This window comes from Zingiber officinale, chromosome 11B, assembly GCF_018446385.1.
Source record: "Zingiber officinale cultivar Zhangliang chromosome 11B, Zo_v1.1, whole genome shotgun sequence".
Classification (NCBI taxonomy): Eukaryota; Viridiplantae; Streptophyta; class Magnoliopsida; order Zingiberales; family Zingiberaceae; genus Zingiber; species Zingiber officinale.
This window is the reverse complement of record NC_056007.1, coordinates 15,411,265-15,428,383: the sequence shown is the minus strand read 5'-3', so window position 1 is coordinate 15,428,383 and position 17,119 is coordinate 15,411,265. Positions and strand designations below refer to the sequence as shown.

Below are 17,119 nucleotides of genomic sequence, written 5' to 3'. Positions count from 1 at the left end.
CTAACAACCCAATCTGGATTACGACACAGAGAATCAAGTTCACCGTCACTAATATCCAAATGAATTTTGGTACATTGATTATTCTTTGATTATGCCCATGAGAAGCATGGTGTTCACTTTCAATTTTGCAGGATGAAGTAGTATCAATCGTCACCCACTTTTGCCATCCATGTTGCCCACATCTGTAATAGTATATTCCAGGATTTTTGTTTGATTTAGAAACACACACCATTGTTCTTTCTCCGCATTCCCTACATGTTACATGTTGAAATCTTGTATTGTCGATGTTGCTGTAACTTGATTCAGCCATGAAATAGCAACCTAATAAAAGGGCAAATCAATAATACCTTTTGGATATTAGCAATCAAAAGGAGTAGTGAATTCGAAGGTAAACCCACATATTCAAATACTATGGTCAATTCTAAACATGATTATGAGTTTATATTGAAGAAAAAACTTTCATTTCACATTACTACTGCAAATATATTTTCTTTCTTTGTTATTGATAAATCTATAACATTCTTCAAGAACCTAAGCATTTTAAGAACATGACCCTAAACTAAGAACCTGAACATTGTAAGAACATGACCCTAAACAATTTAAGAACCTGAACATTGTAAGAACTTGAACATTGTAAGAACAATTTAAGAACCTGACCAATTTAAGAACCTGAACATTGTAAGAACCATGAAGCACCGAAGAAGAAGAACAACAAATGGAATAGAAGTTGATTACCTCAAATAGTGCTCACTGCTCCTTGTCTGCTGGTGCTATTACTTCACCCCGTAGCTAAGTCAGGGAGGGAAGAAGAAGATGGAACTGTGAAAAAAAAAGAAAAAAAACTCACTGGGAGTAAGAGGAAGGAGAACGCGAGGCTACGGCCGAAGAAGTTAGGGCGCGAAGGGGACGGGCTTCGCTTCTCTCTTCTCGAAGGGGAAGTCAGAAACGCTCGCGAAAGAGGAAGGAGGAGGAGGAACTGAGTTAGGGCAGGGGAGGAAGCGACGGGCTTCGCGCAAGAGAAAGGGGGAGGAGAAAAAGTTAGGGCACGGGTGTTATCTTCGATTCACTGAGGTGGGCATTGCCACGCAAGCAGCCAACTCAGTCGCGATGGGTTTTCACTGACTGAGTTCGCTGCGAGAATCATTTCTCTCTCTATATATATATATATAATCATTTTTACTATAATTAAAATTTTATGATGATAAAATTGATTTATTTATTCCAGGTGTCTCAATCAATCTATTTCTAGATGAATATATATATATACTAGAGATCCAACTATTAATAAAGATTCAATAATACATCATGTGCAACTGTCAAAGATTCAATCTTTTGAATTTTATGATAATAATACATCATGTGCAACTGTCCGGGGACTACAATTAAAAGTTCATGAGTGGAGGCCACGAGGCCCAGCTGTTAGCCAGACTTCTTGGCTGCATGCCAAGTGCATGTGCTTCCTCTCTCTTAGTAATGCAAACTACTTATTGGCGGCTGTCGGTGTATTATTTAGATTGACTTATTGTATTAAAATAATACGACTTCACTTGTTAATTATTCATTTATTTATTTATTTATTAATTATAGGTAAGCTTATAAATGCTCAACTGATGTTAGCCACAAAATTAAGAACACAAACTGCAACGAACAAAACACCAGTTGGAGTTGAGATTGGCAAAGGCAGATAGCTATCTCTAGATATGGAGGCTGCTTTCATCTCCTTGCTGATCAACAAGCTCGCCCAAGTCGCATTCAACCAAGCGCATAGCAGATGCTCTCAGATACTGCTGCAGCACACAACTCCACCTTTAGATCAGATACACGCTAGAGTGAGACGAATCACCGACGAGTTCATAGTGATGAAGGCCTTCCTCGAAGGTTCTAATTGGTTCACTATTGCTACTAACAAACCACTCGAGGCTTGGATCGAACAGGTGACACCATTTCCTTTACTTCTATGACTTTTATTCCTCAATGCATGCATTAGTTCTCAATATTCTTTTTGTTTATTATACTTGCTTTTTGAGGAATTCAATCAAACAATTGGTGCCATAAAAATAAGCACCAAATTTTTCATGAATTGTGTATTAGGTGAGGAAGGTCGCCTTCGAGATAGAAGACATCATCGATGAATACCTTTATCTGGTTGGAAGACAACGGGAAAGGACATGGAAGAATTGTCTCACGGCACCATCTGACCTTTGTTTCAATCTTGCTAAGGCTTGGCGTGGTATTGATTCTCGGTTAGAAAAGATGGAGAGAGATCTTTCTGAACTTTCAAGCAGGAGAGATCGATTTGGTATAACAATAAGTGGCAATGAGGACGGAGTGAAGAATTCAGAAAGAGACACACATCATTATCGAGCTTATTCACCCATGTTAAATGATGAAGATGATTTAGTGGGGATAGAAGTTAACAAATCTAAGTTGCTTTCGTGGTTGACTAATGCTGATACTTGCAGGAAAATGACAGCAATTGCAGTGTGGGGAATGGGTGGCCATGGGAAAACTACACTCGTTGCAGATGTCTATCGCAATAATACCGTGAAGAGTCACTTTGATTGTCAGGTATGGGTTACAGTCTCACAAACTTATAGTGTACTGGAAGAACTCCTAAGAATAATGATCAAGGAAATCTTCAAGGGAAAAAAGGAGCTTGTCCCAAATGGTATCACTACCATGCAACGATTAGAGTTATTTGACATCATCAAAGAAAGTTTGCAACAAAAGAGATATATAATTGTGTTAGATGATGTTTGGCATGTAGACTTGTGTAATGATATTAGTCGTGCTTTTATTGATAGCAACAATGGAAGTAGACTAATTATTACCACTAGAATGCATGAAGTAGCAAGGATAGCAAATGAAGAACATATCATGAAGCTGCAACAACTTAATGAAAATGATGCATGGATTTTGTTTTGCAAGAAGGCATTTCGAAGAGAGAACAATAAAGATTGTCCACAAGAGCTTGAGGATTACACCGGTAGGATTTTGAACAAATGTCAAGGCTCACCATTAGCTATTGTAGCAATTGGCAGTTTATTATCATTCAAGGAAAAGAGTGAAACTGAATGGAAGAAAGTCTATGATAACCTTCAATGGGAGTTTGAAAACAACCCTGTGCTAGATAAAGTGAAGAATATTCTCAACCTGAGCTTCAATGATTTGCCTTACTATTTAAAGAATTGTTTTGTATTTTGTAGCATCTTCCCTGAAGATTATCTAATAAACAGGAAGAAACTAATCCGATTGTGGGTAGCTGAAGGATTTGTGGAGGCAAAGAGCAGTAACAGATCAATGGAAGAGGAGGCTGAAGACTATCTTGCTGAACTTGTGGATCGGTCCATGCTTCAAGTGGTTAACAGAAATGCATTTGGGAGACTTCATACTTTCAAAATGCATGACGTTGTAAGAGAGGTAACACTAGCAATATCTAGAAAGGCAAAATTTAGCATGATTCTTGATGGTTCACAATCAGGTTTGGACTTTCAAACTCGCCGCCTTTCCATCCAAACAAATGATGAATCCCTTGATTTAGATAGGAGCCTGAGCCTTTCACAACTTCGCTCTTTGGTTATGTTCTCAACTTGCAATTCTAGCTCAGATTCCCTAAGAGCAGTCTTAACTAGTTTCAAAATGTTGAGGGTGTTGGAGCTGGAAGGAACTCCAATCTCCAACTTACCAAATGAAATTTCAGCCTTGTTTAACCTTCACTATTTGTGTTTGAGGGATACAGAAGTGGAAAAACTTCCCAACAATATCCAAAAGCTCCAGAGTTTGGAAACACTTGACCTCAGTGGTTCCAATATAGTGAAGCTCCCACGTGGTGTGACACAATTGAAGCAACTTCGTCACCTATTTATGTTTCCATGTGAAATTGAATTTGGGGGATCAACTGTAGTTGGATGTGTTCCAACTCTCAAAGGGGCATGGCAGTGGAAGAACCTACAAACCCTCAGACATGTTAAAGCAAACAAGAACCTTTTTCAACAATTGGAAGACATGAAAGAGCTCCGAACATTGGCAGTTACAGAGGTGGAATATGCCCATTGTCCTCAGCTTTGCACCTCATTGACTAAGCTGACTAAACTTCATAGTTTATCCTTGTCTGCAAGGAGTGAAGAACAACTCAACTTTGAAATATTAAATTCTCCACCTCCTCCACTTCAGAAGTTGGTATTGTGTGGTAGATTATTTGAAGGGAAAATGCCTAGATTTATTTGCTCTTGTGAAGAACTCACAGATGTGCTATTGTTCTCGTCACATTTAATCGAAGATCCACTTCCTTCACTCGGACAATTGCATAAACTAGTGGAGTTAACATTGTGGGGTGATTCATATGACGGGCAAAAACTACACTTTAGAACAGGTTGGTTCCTTAATCTTAAGGTGCTTTTCTTGGACACTTTAACAAACTTAAATAATATTGTGATAGAGGAAGGTGCCATGCCAAATTTACTTAAGCTAATAATGAGAAGTCTTGGAGAATTAAGAATGATCCCTCCTGGTATCGAGTTTCTCGCCAATCTCCAAAGTCTAGATCTGTGTAACATGCCTGAGGAGCTAGTGGAAAAATTAAGAAATGACGATGACAATGAAGACCGACAAAGAATTAGAGGTATTCCAAATGTTGTTATTGGTTTAATAAGCAGTTTGATCATGTCTGAAATCTGCGAAGATGAGCATTGGCTCTAATGAATGATGATGACCTCCGATGAAGATGAACTCTGAAGATCCGAAAGAACTCCTCAATGCTCCTGCGCACAGTGAGACGAGCCAACAAAGCGTTAGTGACCTAAGATGGGTGGGGATCCCTAGCTAGGCGCTCCGATGCTCAAGTCCGTTCTTCTCACAGATGGAAGAAGAAGAAGAAGAACATTAAGTGAAATAGAGTTTAGATGCTACAACTTGCCTATATTGCCAATGGAGAGGATCCCCCTTTTTATACTACCTCACGTGATCTTCGTAGTCGTGAAGTGGTCCCTGGTTCGTTAGGGTTTGTTAGGAGATGAAGTCATCTTCTATACTTCGTGCAATAATCCTTTAAGGAATCTTTTTTTACCCTAGATGTATCAATTTTGTTGTTTATGACTTGTATTTATAATGGGGACACGCCATTATAATTGAAGAAACTTTTAGAAGATATTTCCCGCCAAATATTCTGTTGAACATGTCTCGGCCAGTAGTTCAAGTCGGCCGTATATACTGTTGAGAATACTTCCTGTTGAATATGTCTCGACCGATCGTTCAGGTCGGCCGTATATACTGTAAAGAATACTTCCTATTGAATATGTCTCGGTCGGTCGTTCAAGCCGGCCGTATATACTATTTAGGAATACCACCTGTTGAATATGTATTGACCAATCGTTCAAGCCGGCCATATGTTTGGACTACCTTCTGTTGAACTTGTCTTTACCCCGGTTGAGCATATATGAGCGGGGGTTTTGGGGGGGGGGGGGGGGGGGCTTACTCAGCCTGCGATCGACCGGTAATATGTTGAGAGTTATATATAAGGCTAAATCCTTTTATGCTCAAGCGGACTTTGCCCAGCCAAGCATATATGAGTGCGGGGGTACTCGCTCGGTTTAACTGTTTTAACCAAGAAGGTTCATGTAGACAGTTTGTTAATATCGGAACAACAATAAGACTTGGACCAGCAGAAAACTAAGGTGAATTTTCTGCAAGCTGAGTTAGATCGGATTAGATCAGAGGGTGAATCACACAAGTGCAAGAGGACAGGATGAACTTCTCCTCTCTGTCCAGGCTGTCAATCTACTACACGCCCGTACCTGGGATGGGAAGAACAATCTGGTAGCTCTAGGGATTGGGACAAGTAGAAGATTATTTATCTGCTATGTCCTTTTATGGAAGACTTTCAAAAGTCTAAGAGTTATGACTGTATTACTAATGATAATGTAGAGTTCTATATTTATGTTTGGTTATGCTATTTAACTTGCTAAGTGTTTCTTGCTTCATCTAAATTTATTTAGTTTGCATGTCCTTAACCAAATCTGAGTTTTCACTTTGGTCATTCTCTTACTGTACCAATCCTTCTCCACTCATAGATGCATTTTCCATGCATACACCTTAGTGCCTAAGAAGAATGATGAGCTAGTTAGAATTAGAGTAGAAAGACAATTAAAGAAGTATGTGATTGGTTATATGAGGATTGATCGAATGGGGGGGGGGGTCCCATGTGTACGCCCGAATAAATATGAATTCAACCGGACTTCAGGGTTCCCTTCTGCACACACGGTCGGTCGGGATTACAATTGTCAAGGGTCTCTTCCCTGTTTACAAATTTTGTTTATTTTCTTACACTTTTGAGATTCACGCGATTTTTCAAAGTGGTCTTATAGGTAATTGGTCCTTCAACGGAAAGAGAATGTTCGAAGATATGGTGGTTCAATATATGATTCGATCTGTTCTGTCCATCATAAATGTCTCGTCCTGGGTGAGCGCCACGTATCCTTTTTTCTCCTTTTTCTAAGTTACCCTCAGTACGTTTATCGTTCGTGTCTTATCACACATTCTCCTTGGTAGATCGATGACTCTCCTTTATCGAATCATTTTATTTTGACGACGATCCTTATATTGCCCTAAAACCCTAGGTCTTTTTTAACATTTTACCCTTCGTCTTCCTCCAGTTGTTCCTTGGTGATTTTCTTTTCTGACCTCTTTCAACAACTCGCGCTTCTTCGTCTTCCCCGGTCTCCTTCTGTGACCTTTTCTCTTTAAGGATTTAATAAGTCGTTTATTCCTCGAGTGTTTCCATTTTTCGATATGGCTGAAGAATCTATACTCCCTTGGTATGCTCAATTTTGTTCTTCCTTTTCCACTACAGACCGAACCTCCATTCGTTCTTTGTATAAAATCCCTAAAGAATACCAGATTAGGGTCCCGCCACCTGATGCTCATCCTTGTCTCCCTCCTGATGGCTGCATTACCTTTTTTAAAGATCAATTAGCTACAGACTTACGCTTTCCACAATCAAATGTGGTAAGCTAAATTTTGCCCCCTTTAGCTTAGATAAAGCAAAAGCAACAGAGGGATCATTAAGGAGATTGTGGGTACTAGGAACTGGAGGTAGATCATATATCCATTGGATAGGAAAAAAAGGAGGAGAAGGGAGACGCATAAAGAAAAATTTATGATATCATTCCCCTTGAGGAGGAATTCGGTTGAACAAAATGGCCTTGGGACGAGATTGGAATTTGAAGACACCAATATCTACTTGACGAGGAACAAAGAAGTGATGAAAAAGACGAGGGGATAAAGGAAAATTTAACAGTTTAGACACCCCGACAAAATCTATAAGGATAGAAAAAGACTGAGGGACAAACTGATTAAGGGGAATGTTAAAGTAGAGGCAAACATCAGGAAAAAAGGGATAAAGAGGGAATCGAAAATCTTGTAGGACTTGGTCCCGGAAGATAGATATACACCCTAAAGGAGGAAGATGTGGACTATCCTGAGGAGTAGGACGAACTATATAGAAAGGAAAACCATAGCTCGCCTTTAAATCCACTTCCTCTGTCTCTGTGAGGTAGGAAGCACACGAAAGAAACCATGCATGAGAAGAAGTAGCCATGGTAGAACAGTAGAAGGAGGATGAATCGAGGAAGATGAAGAAAAAAGTTGGAAAGCGGAAGAGAACTTCTTAAAACCCTTATTTTTCCTTTCGATCCTGTGCTAAAACCCCCAAATGAAGATAGCAGAAGAAATAGAAAAAGGGAAAGTACTCGGAATTCCAACCGTCATAAATAGGTAATGAAATTAAAGGATAAAATCGAATTCAAAAAGGAAGATGAATCCCAAGGAAGAGATGTTAAGTTGAGTAATCTTCCTCGAAAAATGCGACCAAGTTTCCCTAGATATAAGTTTAATTCTTAAGAGAGTTCGACAAATATGAGGAAAATCGGTCAGGTACTATAAGTTCAGATTATTTGTTTAATAAAACAACAAACCCAAATGGGCATAATAGACCGGGCGAAAGTTGAGTATGAGGCATTAGTCGATATGTTCCTGCATAAGGATATATCGACCGGGTATAGTAAAACAATTGATGTCGAAATTAGCACAGCAAACAGGACTTGGTTAGAAGATACCGGACGAGATTCATAAATATGAGTATGAATCGGTCAGTCATAGTAGACCGGCCGAGATAAATACTATTCTAATATGTCGATCAGAGGTTTATAATGGTAAGTCAGGTGACATCTACCATGATAAAACCATATGAAATTTGGTTAAGTATAATACATAAGATGATATGCATAAATACAAGTATAAATTAATCGAGTATAACAAATCGACCAATATTGAATATTGCAATAGGACTGTACTAAATCGAACGGGACACAATTAGCTATAAAATATCGGACGATATTTGTCAGCGTTGATATACACTGGTCGGTCACGATAGAACGGTCGAAATGAAGAACATTATAATATGTTGAGCGAAGTTTTATGGTGGCTAGCCAGGTGACATTCAATATATTTAAACAAAACAAACAATCGTCATGAGGAAGAATAGGTTTAACAATGAAAAGGGAGGATCAACTTTACATAAGTTTACTAGATTGTCATCACAAAGTCCCAGTCCCCCTTACAAGGATTTGAATTCTAGTAAGAAAATCATTCTAAGGTCAACTGAGGAAATAGATCAGGAGGCCTGTTATCGATAAGTTTGCAGTGATTCAGGAAGTTGGGAGGGGGATCACGAGATAAGAAGTTTTCCTCTCGCAATTGTTGAACCGCCCCTTCAGCTCCCGCAGTGAAGGCTGCTAGGATCGACTTCACGATCGGCCTGTTGAACTCAGTAGATTTAATCATGATAGTGGCCCTTTCCTTGTAGCGAGTGTCTTCGTTAGCCTTGTAGACAACCAAAGCCGTCTGGGAAGTCTTCAGTTCGGCTTCTTTGGTGGAGACCTCGGTTTTAGCTGAATTCAGGGAAGTATTCAAGGAAGTTGTTTCGTTATCCTTCAGCTGTAAGGCCTTAAGTTTTTCAGCCAATGCCGACTCGTGATCAACCTTTAACTTGCCAAGCTCAGCTGTCCGTTTCTCCAAGTTGGAAGTTAATTCTTTGTTGAGATCTGTAGATGATTTGAACTACGACTGGAGACTTTCAATTTGGACTTCAAGCTGTTTCTTGGAGGCAGCGGAAAGTGTGGCAGAAGATAACTCAGTAACTTGCTGTTTCAGCTTGTCGTTCTCGGATCTTAGCTTCTTGTTCTCGTTGTATAAATTGTGCATTAGCCGAGACAAGCTCATATTTTCTATCCATCGCTAGAAATATAATAAAGGGTTATGATATAATCACTGATGAATAAAAAGTAGACGTTAATAAACATACCTGATTCTCACTATGGGAAAAATGATCAATTGTTTCAGGAGTGGTAAGTTCTTCAAAAATAGGACGAACTTTCTCCCAAGCATTAGCAAAGGAACCTCCTAGCAATATGGGGAGGACGGGAATGGTGGAAGAACCCGCGGAGAAAGAGGAAGTGGGAATAGAAGGAGGAGCAAAAACTAAATAAAAAGAGGGTGAGGAAGGTAAGGATCCGAGTTCGGGAATAGACAATGGAAAGGTGAAATAAACTTCACCAGGGGCACTAGTGCTAGAAGAGGGTGAGGCAGAGAAGGTGAGAGAAGGATAGAGCTCAGCCAAAGTAGGTTCGTCGGAAGGAACAAAATCTTCCGAGACAAGTTCATCGACAGGAAGGATAAGTCTCCTTTTCGGAGGAGGAGCCCTAGTAAGCTTGCGCCCCGGACGTTTGCCGGTAGCAACTTCAGCTATCGATTTACCGGAGCTCCCAGGAGACGTGAGTTCAATAATAGGAAGGGGGTGGATGATGAAGGAGCAGCAGCCACTGGTGAAGGAATAGTCGGCAAAGAAACAACAAGAATTTCTACGGGAAGGTCTTCGGGAGCCTCAGGAACCACCTGAGAGTTGGAAACTTCAACCAGAGGAGTCGGATCTTCAACTGGAGGCGGCAGAGTAACGGCAGCAAGAAGCTCTTGTTCTTTTGCGCGAATTGCATCCTCTTCCAGACGCAGTTCTTCATCGATTAGAGCGGAATAAAAATTATCCACTACAAAGATAGAAAAATGATTAAGTTAATAAAAATCAATAAGGAAGAAGCAGAATTTTACCTAAAGAGCCTTGTGTAGTAGGTTTGACGGGGCTTAGACCAAATAAGTATAGAAGGTCGACCCTCAGCCACTTAGGGATAGAAAACCGACGACATAACAACTTTTCACAGTAAATAGGAAAGGAGGGATGAAGATGAAACTCCCTGACGTCAGGCAAGGGAGGTAAGGAGGATTTCCAGGCATGAGACCAAGGAATGGGTCCTGGAAACTTTATGAAGAAGAAACGAGATTTCCAAGCTTTAAGAGATGAGGGCATATCCTCGAAAAGGACCATTTTAGTCCGTGATTGGAACAGGAAAACACCAGGTTCCGAACTAGCATTTTAGTCCCGGACCATTTTAGTCCGGGATTGGAACAGGAAAACATGAAGAAATTTTGAGGAGTAGGAGGGATATCTAACAGACAAAATAGCATGTAAGCACCACACAGATAACGAAAGGTGTTAGGTGCAAACTGCTGCAAAGGAATATCAAAATACTGGCTTACTTCGATTAGGAAAGGAGGAATGGGAAACCTTAAACCTCCTATCAACTTATCCTTGAAAAAAGTCACGCAATTAGCGAGGGGACGATGAGGATGATCATCTGGTTTCGGGATTAAGATGTTATACTCCCTGGGGATTTCATATTGATGATGAATAATAAGCCTAGCATTTTTATCAAAGGAAGAAGACATTTGGACATACTAAGGAGCAATCGTCTCCTCAGCCATAGACAGAAGTAAAGGCTAGTAGAACAACAGGTTACTTACTGGAAGCAAGAAAAGAGATCACCAGGAAACGGTGAGCACGAGGTTTGATCAAAGACTGCAGCAAGAAAGGAACGTTAAGGTAAGAAAGGAAGGGACAGAGGTGAAAAGAAGACAAAGGGTTTAGGGTTTGAAAAACATATAGCCGTCGTTAGATCAAAACATTTTTATCTCAATAGACATTGAGGATTACAGGAAAAAGGACAAATGCTTACATGACACAGCAGAGAGAGAAAGTATGTGTCACATAATCATAAAGAAACATTTATGTTGGACGCGACAGATCGGATCATGCCGGGGTTGGTAACACCTCGTTATACGCTTCCGACATTCTCTTACCAAGGGAAAAGTCAATAACAAGCAAGGAAATTTTGAAAGAAGACGTAGTTTACTAGGCATAATAAAGGAAGAGGGATTGAGTTTGACTAAATCCAGGTTAAGGACAAGAAAAAATAAGGAAAGTTATTTGGGCATAAAGCATGATCCCAACTAATGTCGTTATAAAACATAGACTAGCATTGATCGAAATAATTTTAATTATAATATCGGTCCGCATAACCTTAGTTATAATAGATAAAGTATAAAACATAAATAAGCTAATACCGGTCGGTATACCGTCAGCTACAATAGATAAGTATAACATCAACCAAGACAACCTTGTTTATGATAAACCGAATATCGGTCGGTATAACATCAGCTATAATAGGTAAGTACACCAGCGGTCAGGATAACCTTGTCTGTGATAAATGAAAAAATATTTGTCGAAATGGCAACACGTAGGATATACGAGTGGGTAATGGGCACAACATTACATCTATTCTTATGAATTAGAGGGATTCAATAGAGTCACTCGATTCAATACAAAAGATTGTTTTTACACTTAGAATCTGATCAAATACATAACATTACATTTCCTCTCAAAACATTAAACCTCGAAAAGATAACAAAAGTTACAAACATAAGCTCTCGGGATGCTTAGAAAATTTCAGTTCCACTGGAGTCAAACTTACCATGGAGCAGAAGTGGAAATATTTTACCTGGCACGAAGAAAGCTTGCCCGGGCAACAAAAGTGGAAATATTTTACCAGGCACGAAGGAAGCTTGCCCGGGCGGCAGAAGTGGCAATATTTTGCCCGGGACAAAGGAAACTATGAAGCAGGAAGACTCAAGGGCAAGGGGAAGGGGGCAGATCTATTCAGGCCATGGTGCAAAGGTGACTGAAAGAGCCTCTCCCCTGTTCGAACCCTAGAGCTCTACAACAAGAGCAACCAAGCCTAGCCCAAGGGCAACATGGGCTACGCATTCGTAGCAACATCCATGGGCTATTTTGTTGGTCCTCCCTAAGTAAGGAGAATTCCTCTAAAGCTCATTGAGTCTCCAGAGCAGTTGCACCTTTGGTTGGAGATTCTAAATCTCGAGAAACGTCATTTTTCGGGATAGTCTCTCAAACCCTAGAGTCGGCCAAAGCAAAAAACTTGAATAAACTCATGCATAGATCTCGCCTTGTGCAACAAGAGTCGCCCTCGAAGAAGGGGATCTAAGGCCATACTCTCAGCAGGAAGAGATGGCAAGGAAGGAAAAGAACTGAGGTAGGTGATGAACGAAGAGAGGGTTGTAGCCCTATTTAAAGGATCAAGGGACCCAAGGAATCACTGTACTAGGGTTCACGGGATCACTGTACTCAGGTTCACAAGATAGCTGTACACAAAATTTGTAAGGTCACTTCAGTACCTGTGGTAGAGTCACGGGTAGGAAAAATCAAAATCAGACTTGTATCTAGTCAGTCGTCTACACCTCCTTCGACTAGACTTGAAGGGAAGGCTAGTGATATGGGTTAGGTTTCATGGATCCCCGATAAGGAAGGGAAAGAAGATAACCAAGTGGAGAAGATAGATCAATATTGGTCGAGACATACCTCAAAGGAGGTAGGCCAATATCGAGCAGGACATACTTCCGAAGAGGAAGAACAATATCGGTCGGGATATACCTCAAAGGAGGTAGGCCAATATCGATCGGGATATACCTCAAAGGAGGTAGGCCAATATCGATCAGCATATACCTCAAAGGAGGTAGGACAATATCGGCCGGGATATACCTCAAAGGAGGTAGGTCGATATCGAGCAGGACATACTTCCGAAGAGGAAGAACAATAACGGCCGGGATATACCTCAAAGGAGGTAGGCCAATATCGGTCGTAATATACCTCAAAGGAGGTAGGCCAATATCGATCAGCATATACCTCAAAGGAGGTAAGCCAATATCGGTCGGGATATACCTCAAAGGAGGTAAGCCAATATCGAGCAAGACATACTTCCGAAGAGGAATAACAATATTGGCCGAGATATACCTCAAAGGAGGTAGGCCAATATCGGTCGGGATATACCTCAAAGGAGGTAGGCCAATACTGATCAGCATATACCTCAAAGGAGGTAGACCAATATCGGCCGGTATATGCCTCCAAGGAGGCAGGCCAATATCGATCGAGACATACTTTCAGGAAGGAAGACCAATATCGGCCGGGATATGCCTCCAAGGAGGCAGACCCATATCGATCAAGATATACCTCCAGGGAGGTTGGCTAAGATCAGTCGGGATATACCTCAAAAGAGGAAGGCCAATATCGGCCGGGATATACTTTCGAGTGAGTAGACCAGTATCGATCGAGACATGCCTTTAGGAAGGAAAGTCAATATCGGTCGAGCTGAATAATACCTTGAAAAGATACTTGATAAAAATTACATACTTGATAAAATATAGCCCAGTGCTAGCTGGGATAATAAACATAGAGGAGCACGGATGGGCATTGCCCAAGGAGCCTCATGAGAGGTAATAATAATTGACCAAACCTAGTTAAGCTCAGCTTCGACCGATACAAGGAACATTGTTATATTAAGCTATCTATAATATAGCAGAAACAGGAGGGGCGAGTAGGAACGATAGAAACACTTTAAAAGGACTTGTGAAACAGGATAGAAGTAAATATTTCAAATAAAAGTAGTTAATGAAGATATTTACAGTATGTGATTGTATAACAGGTGTTATATATTTGGCGGAAAATATGTTTTTAGACTATTTTGTAGGTACTAGACAACAAAGAAGGTATATCTTGGGTATAAAAAAAATTCCTTAAAAGTCATTTACCACAAGTATGCAGCTTACGTCATCTCATAACAAACTCTAACAAACCGAGGTCCACTTCATAACTACGGAGGTTATATGAAGTGGTATAAAAAGGGGAATCCTCTCCGTTGGCTAGGTAAGTTCACATCATTGTGCACATTCATAACCCTAGTTTTTCAACTACTGTTCACCTTCTTCTTCTTCTTCCTACTTCCACACCGAGAGAGATCACTGACTTGAGCGTCGGAGGGCCTAGTCAAGGATTCCCACCCCGGTCTTAGGTCACTGACGATAGTGTTGGTCGGTCTCTTGTGCGCAGGAAGCCTTGGAAGCTCCAGATCTGGGTTTTCTCTGATCGAATCTCTTTATCGCCATTGGTACTTTGCATCGGAAGGACACTCTGGGGTTTCATCTTCTTGGATCCGCTTTGGGTTTCTCGAATCGGCGTTCCATAGGTATTATTCTTCACCATTAGTAGGTTTTTTCCTTCCAGCTCTCCATTTTGTCAAGCTTCTCAGACAGGATCAGTGAAGGTGTCAGTGCAATTGCGTGCTCTCATTCAAGTCATCTTCTTCCTCCTCTCTTCTCTAGCTCTCCCTCTCCTCCATTGCCGAGCCACCCAAGAGTGCTAGCACACTCTAAGTGGTTATTCTCCACCTTTTGTCCGTGTGGATACTTGTAGAGGAGTGTTCACTTGATACTCGACGAGATCCGGCAAGTTTTTGGATGAGCGGGATAAGCGAAGGGCTTCTCTACAAAGGTATACTCTCTTTTCATGTAGATCTAAGGTAGATCTAGTGTAGAAACATGTACATGATTTAATTTTAAATATATCTTCGCACAGATCCGTGGCTAGAATTTGGGGTTTTACAACACAAAAAGCGGTTTTTGCGGCTCGAATTACTAACAATCATTTCCCAACTTATCGGGTCTATTGATTTAACGAGCTTAATCATACCCTTTGATAAATTAAAGAAATAAATATTAAGTATACGTTCTTGTTATTATATCATGATTAAGAGTACGCACTTCCATAATAACAGAAGTTTTATTCTTTTATGTAGTCAGTATAAAAGAAACTAGCTCAAATGGTCCTACTCAATACACTCATAGTGTACTAGTGTAATTTTATAGTCAAGATAAACTAATACCAAATTACACTACAACCACTCCAATGGTTTGTCCTATTCCATCTTGGTTATGAGCTACTATTTATAATTTATAAGGAACTGATAACATAATCTTCTGTGTGTCTCCTCACATCATGTTATCTTCAATATAAATTAAATGGACAACTACACTTAGCAAAAATGTAGACATTTGACCAATGTGATTCTTATAAATGTTTATACAAAAGCTAGGCTTTTAGTATACATCCTAACAGATCACATCCCCGAGCGAGGTAATCTTGACCGAGCCTCCTTACTTTTTTTTTCTTCTCCTTATATCCCCTTTCACATTATTACACGGACTCCACTCCTTATAATCCATATCACTAGCCTTCCCTTCAAGTCTAGTCGAAGGAGATGTAGCTGACTGACTAGACCTAAGTCTATTTTTGACCTCTTGATACCTTCTATGGTGACCCCTGGCCCCAATTCCCAAGATATCTCTACTAATTCAAATCCTGGCTTCTTACCCCTTGTTATATCATCTCCCATTCCGGCCCCTGTACATAATCTTCCTACTACTTCTGGTGTTAGGTCTCACCTTCTATTCTGGAACCTTCGTCTATTTCTTCTGAGAGGCTCTCAACCTCATTCCCTCCCCGGGTTGTTTTTAGACAGGCCAAGGGACTACCTTCTATGTTGGGACAACCAGACCCTAGTCCTATCTCTTTTGGACTTCTTCAATTGAGAAGCCCCTTAGATGAGTCTTGGTTACAATGTCAAGCTTCTATGAAGGGCAAAAGTATTTTTGATCAAGCCGATCATCACAACCGTCAAGCCGCTGCTGTGAGTATTTTGAATTTGTTTTAGTAGTTTTCCTAATTTTCTTAGGTCGTGGGCTTAAATTATAAATGTGTTGTTGTTAAATTCAGTTTTTTGCTTCAAACCTACATATGGGGCATCTAGCCGCTGAACTGGAGCGAGAAAACAATACCTTGAAAGATCAGCTAAGGATTTTAAGGAGAACTCCTCCACCTCCGGGCAATGATATTATTCAGCTGAGAGAAAAACTGGGCTCTCAGGCTCAACATATGGCTCTCTTGGAGAAAGATCTTCAAACCATCAATAGCTATTACAAGTTCAGGAAGGGGAAAAGAAGACCTTGGAATTACAGATAGAGAGCCTGAATTCTAAACTGAAAGTAGAAACAACTTTAAAGGATAAGGCCATTGCAGATGCCACTCTTCGCTCCTCCATTCTATAATACTTTCAAACTTCTCATTCTAAATCTCCAAATACCTCCCAAGAGTTAGCCTCCAGAGATTTTGATCTATTACAATCACAAGAGCGGTAAAAAGCTTAAGAGTCTTAGGTGGACTTCCTCACCAAAGATTTGGAACAAGTTAAAACAGAGCGAGATGATTTTAAAAGCAAAGTGGATCAATTAGAGTCAGAGCTGCAATCCTATAGAGCGAGTGAAGAGGAACGTTGGGAGAGTCAACATCGACAATATTTAGATTCCCCAGAATTTGCGAATGAGTTTGCTGAGCGCATTATTGGGACTTTGACTCATTCGGCCGGCGGAGTCCTTAAGCAACTGCGGGAAGGGGAGTATTTACCTTAAGAACCTCCTCCTCGATTTATAGACCGTCAAAAACTCAACAAAGAACTTCTCAAGAAGTTTCTTAGTAGTTTTAAGTGAGTTGTTGGTGAATGAGCTAACCGAGGGTTAAGCCAATTATACTCATTCTATTGTACTTGTATTATCTAGGGATACTATTGTTTTGTTAATTAACAGTTGCATGTTTCCCAAGTTATTCTAAGTGAACTTGCAAATGAATACTTTAGAAAGGATATGCGATACTCATGATATTCAAGATAAACATGTAAGATAAGCAATTGCATGCGTGCACTTTATTCGGGAATAGTAAACGGGTATCTGATACTTACTTATTCACTGCTCATATATGTCTTCGGATCCCATC

The 17,119-nt window shown here is 40.3% G+C and overlaps 1 protein-coding gene across 3 annotated transcripts; it reads left to right on the top strand.

The window, feature by feature from the left end:
* Nucleotides 1–1,633: 1,633 nt before the first annotated feature.
* Nucleotides 1,634–5,106, top strand: LOC122035166 (disease resistance protein RPM1-like). Of its 3 annotated transcripts, XM_042594565.1 has the most exons (3): nucleotides 1,634–1,934; nucleotides 2,092–2,568; nucleotides 2,932–5,106. In XM_042594565.1, exons 1-3 carry the CDS (start codon nucleotides 1,701–1,703, stop codon nucleotides 4,696–4,698), a joined length of 2,478 nt encoding a protein of 825 aa, XP_042450499.1. In that variant the 5' UTR covers nucleotides 1,634–1,700; the 3' UTR covers nucleotides 4,699–5,106. The 3 variants fall into 3 exon arrangements, with proteins under 3 accessions (XP_042450499.1, XP_042450498.1, XP_042450500.1); XM_042594564.1 differs by having other exon boundaries at nucleotides 2,092–5,104; XM_042594566.1 differs by having other exon boundaries at nucleotides 1,796–1,934; nucleotides 2,463–5,106.
* The last annotated feature ends 12,013 nt before the right edge of the window (nucleotides 5,107–17,119 follow it).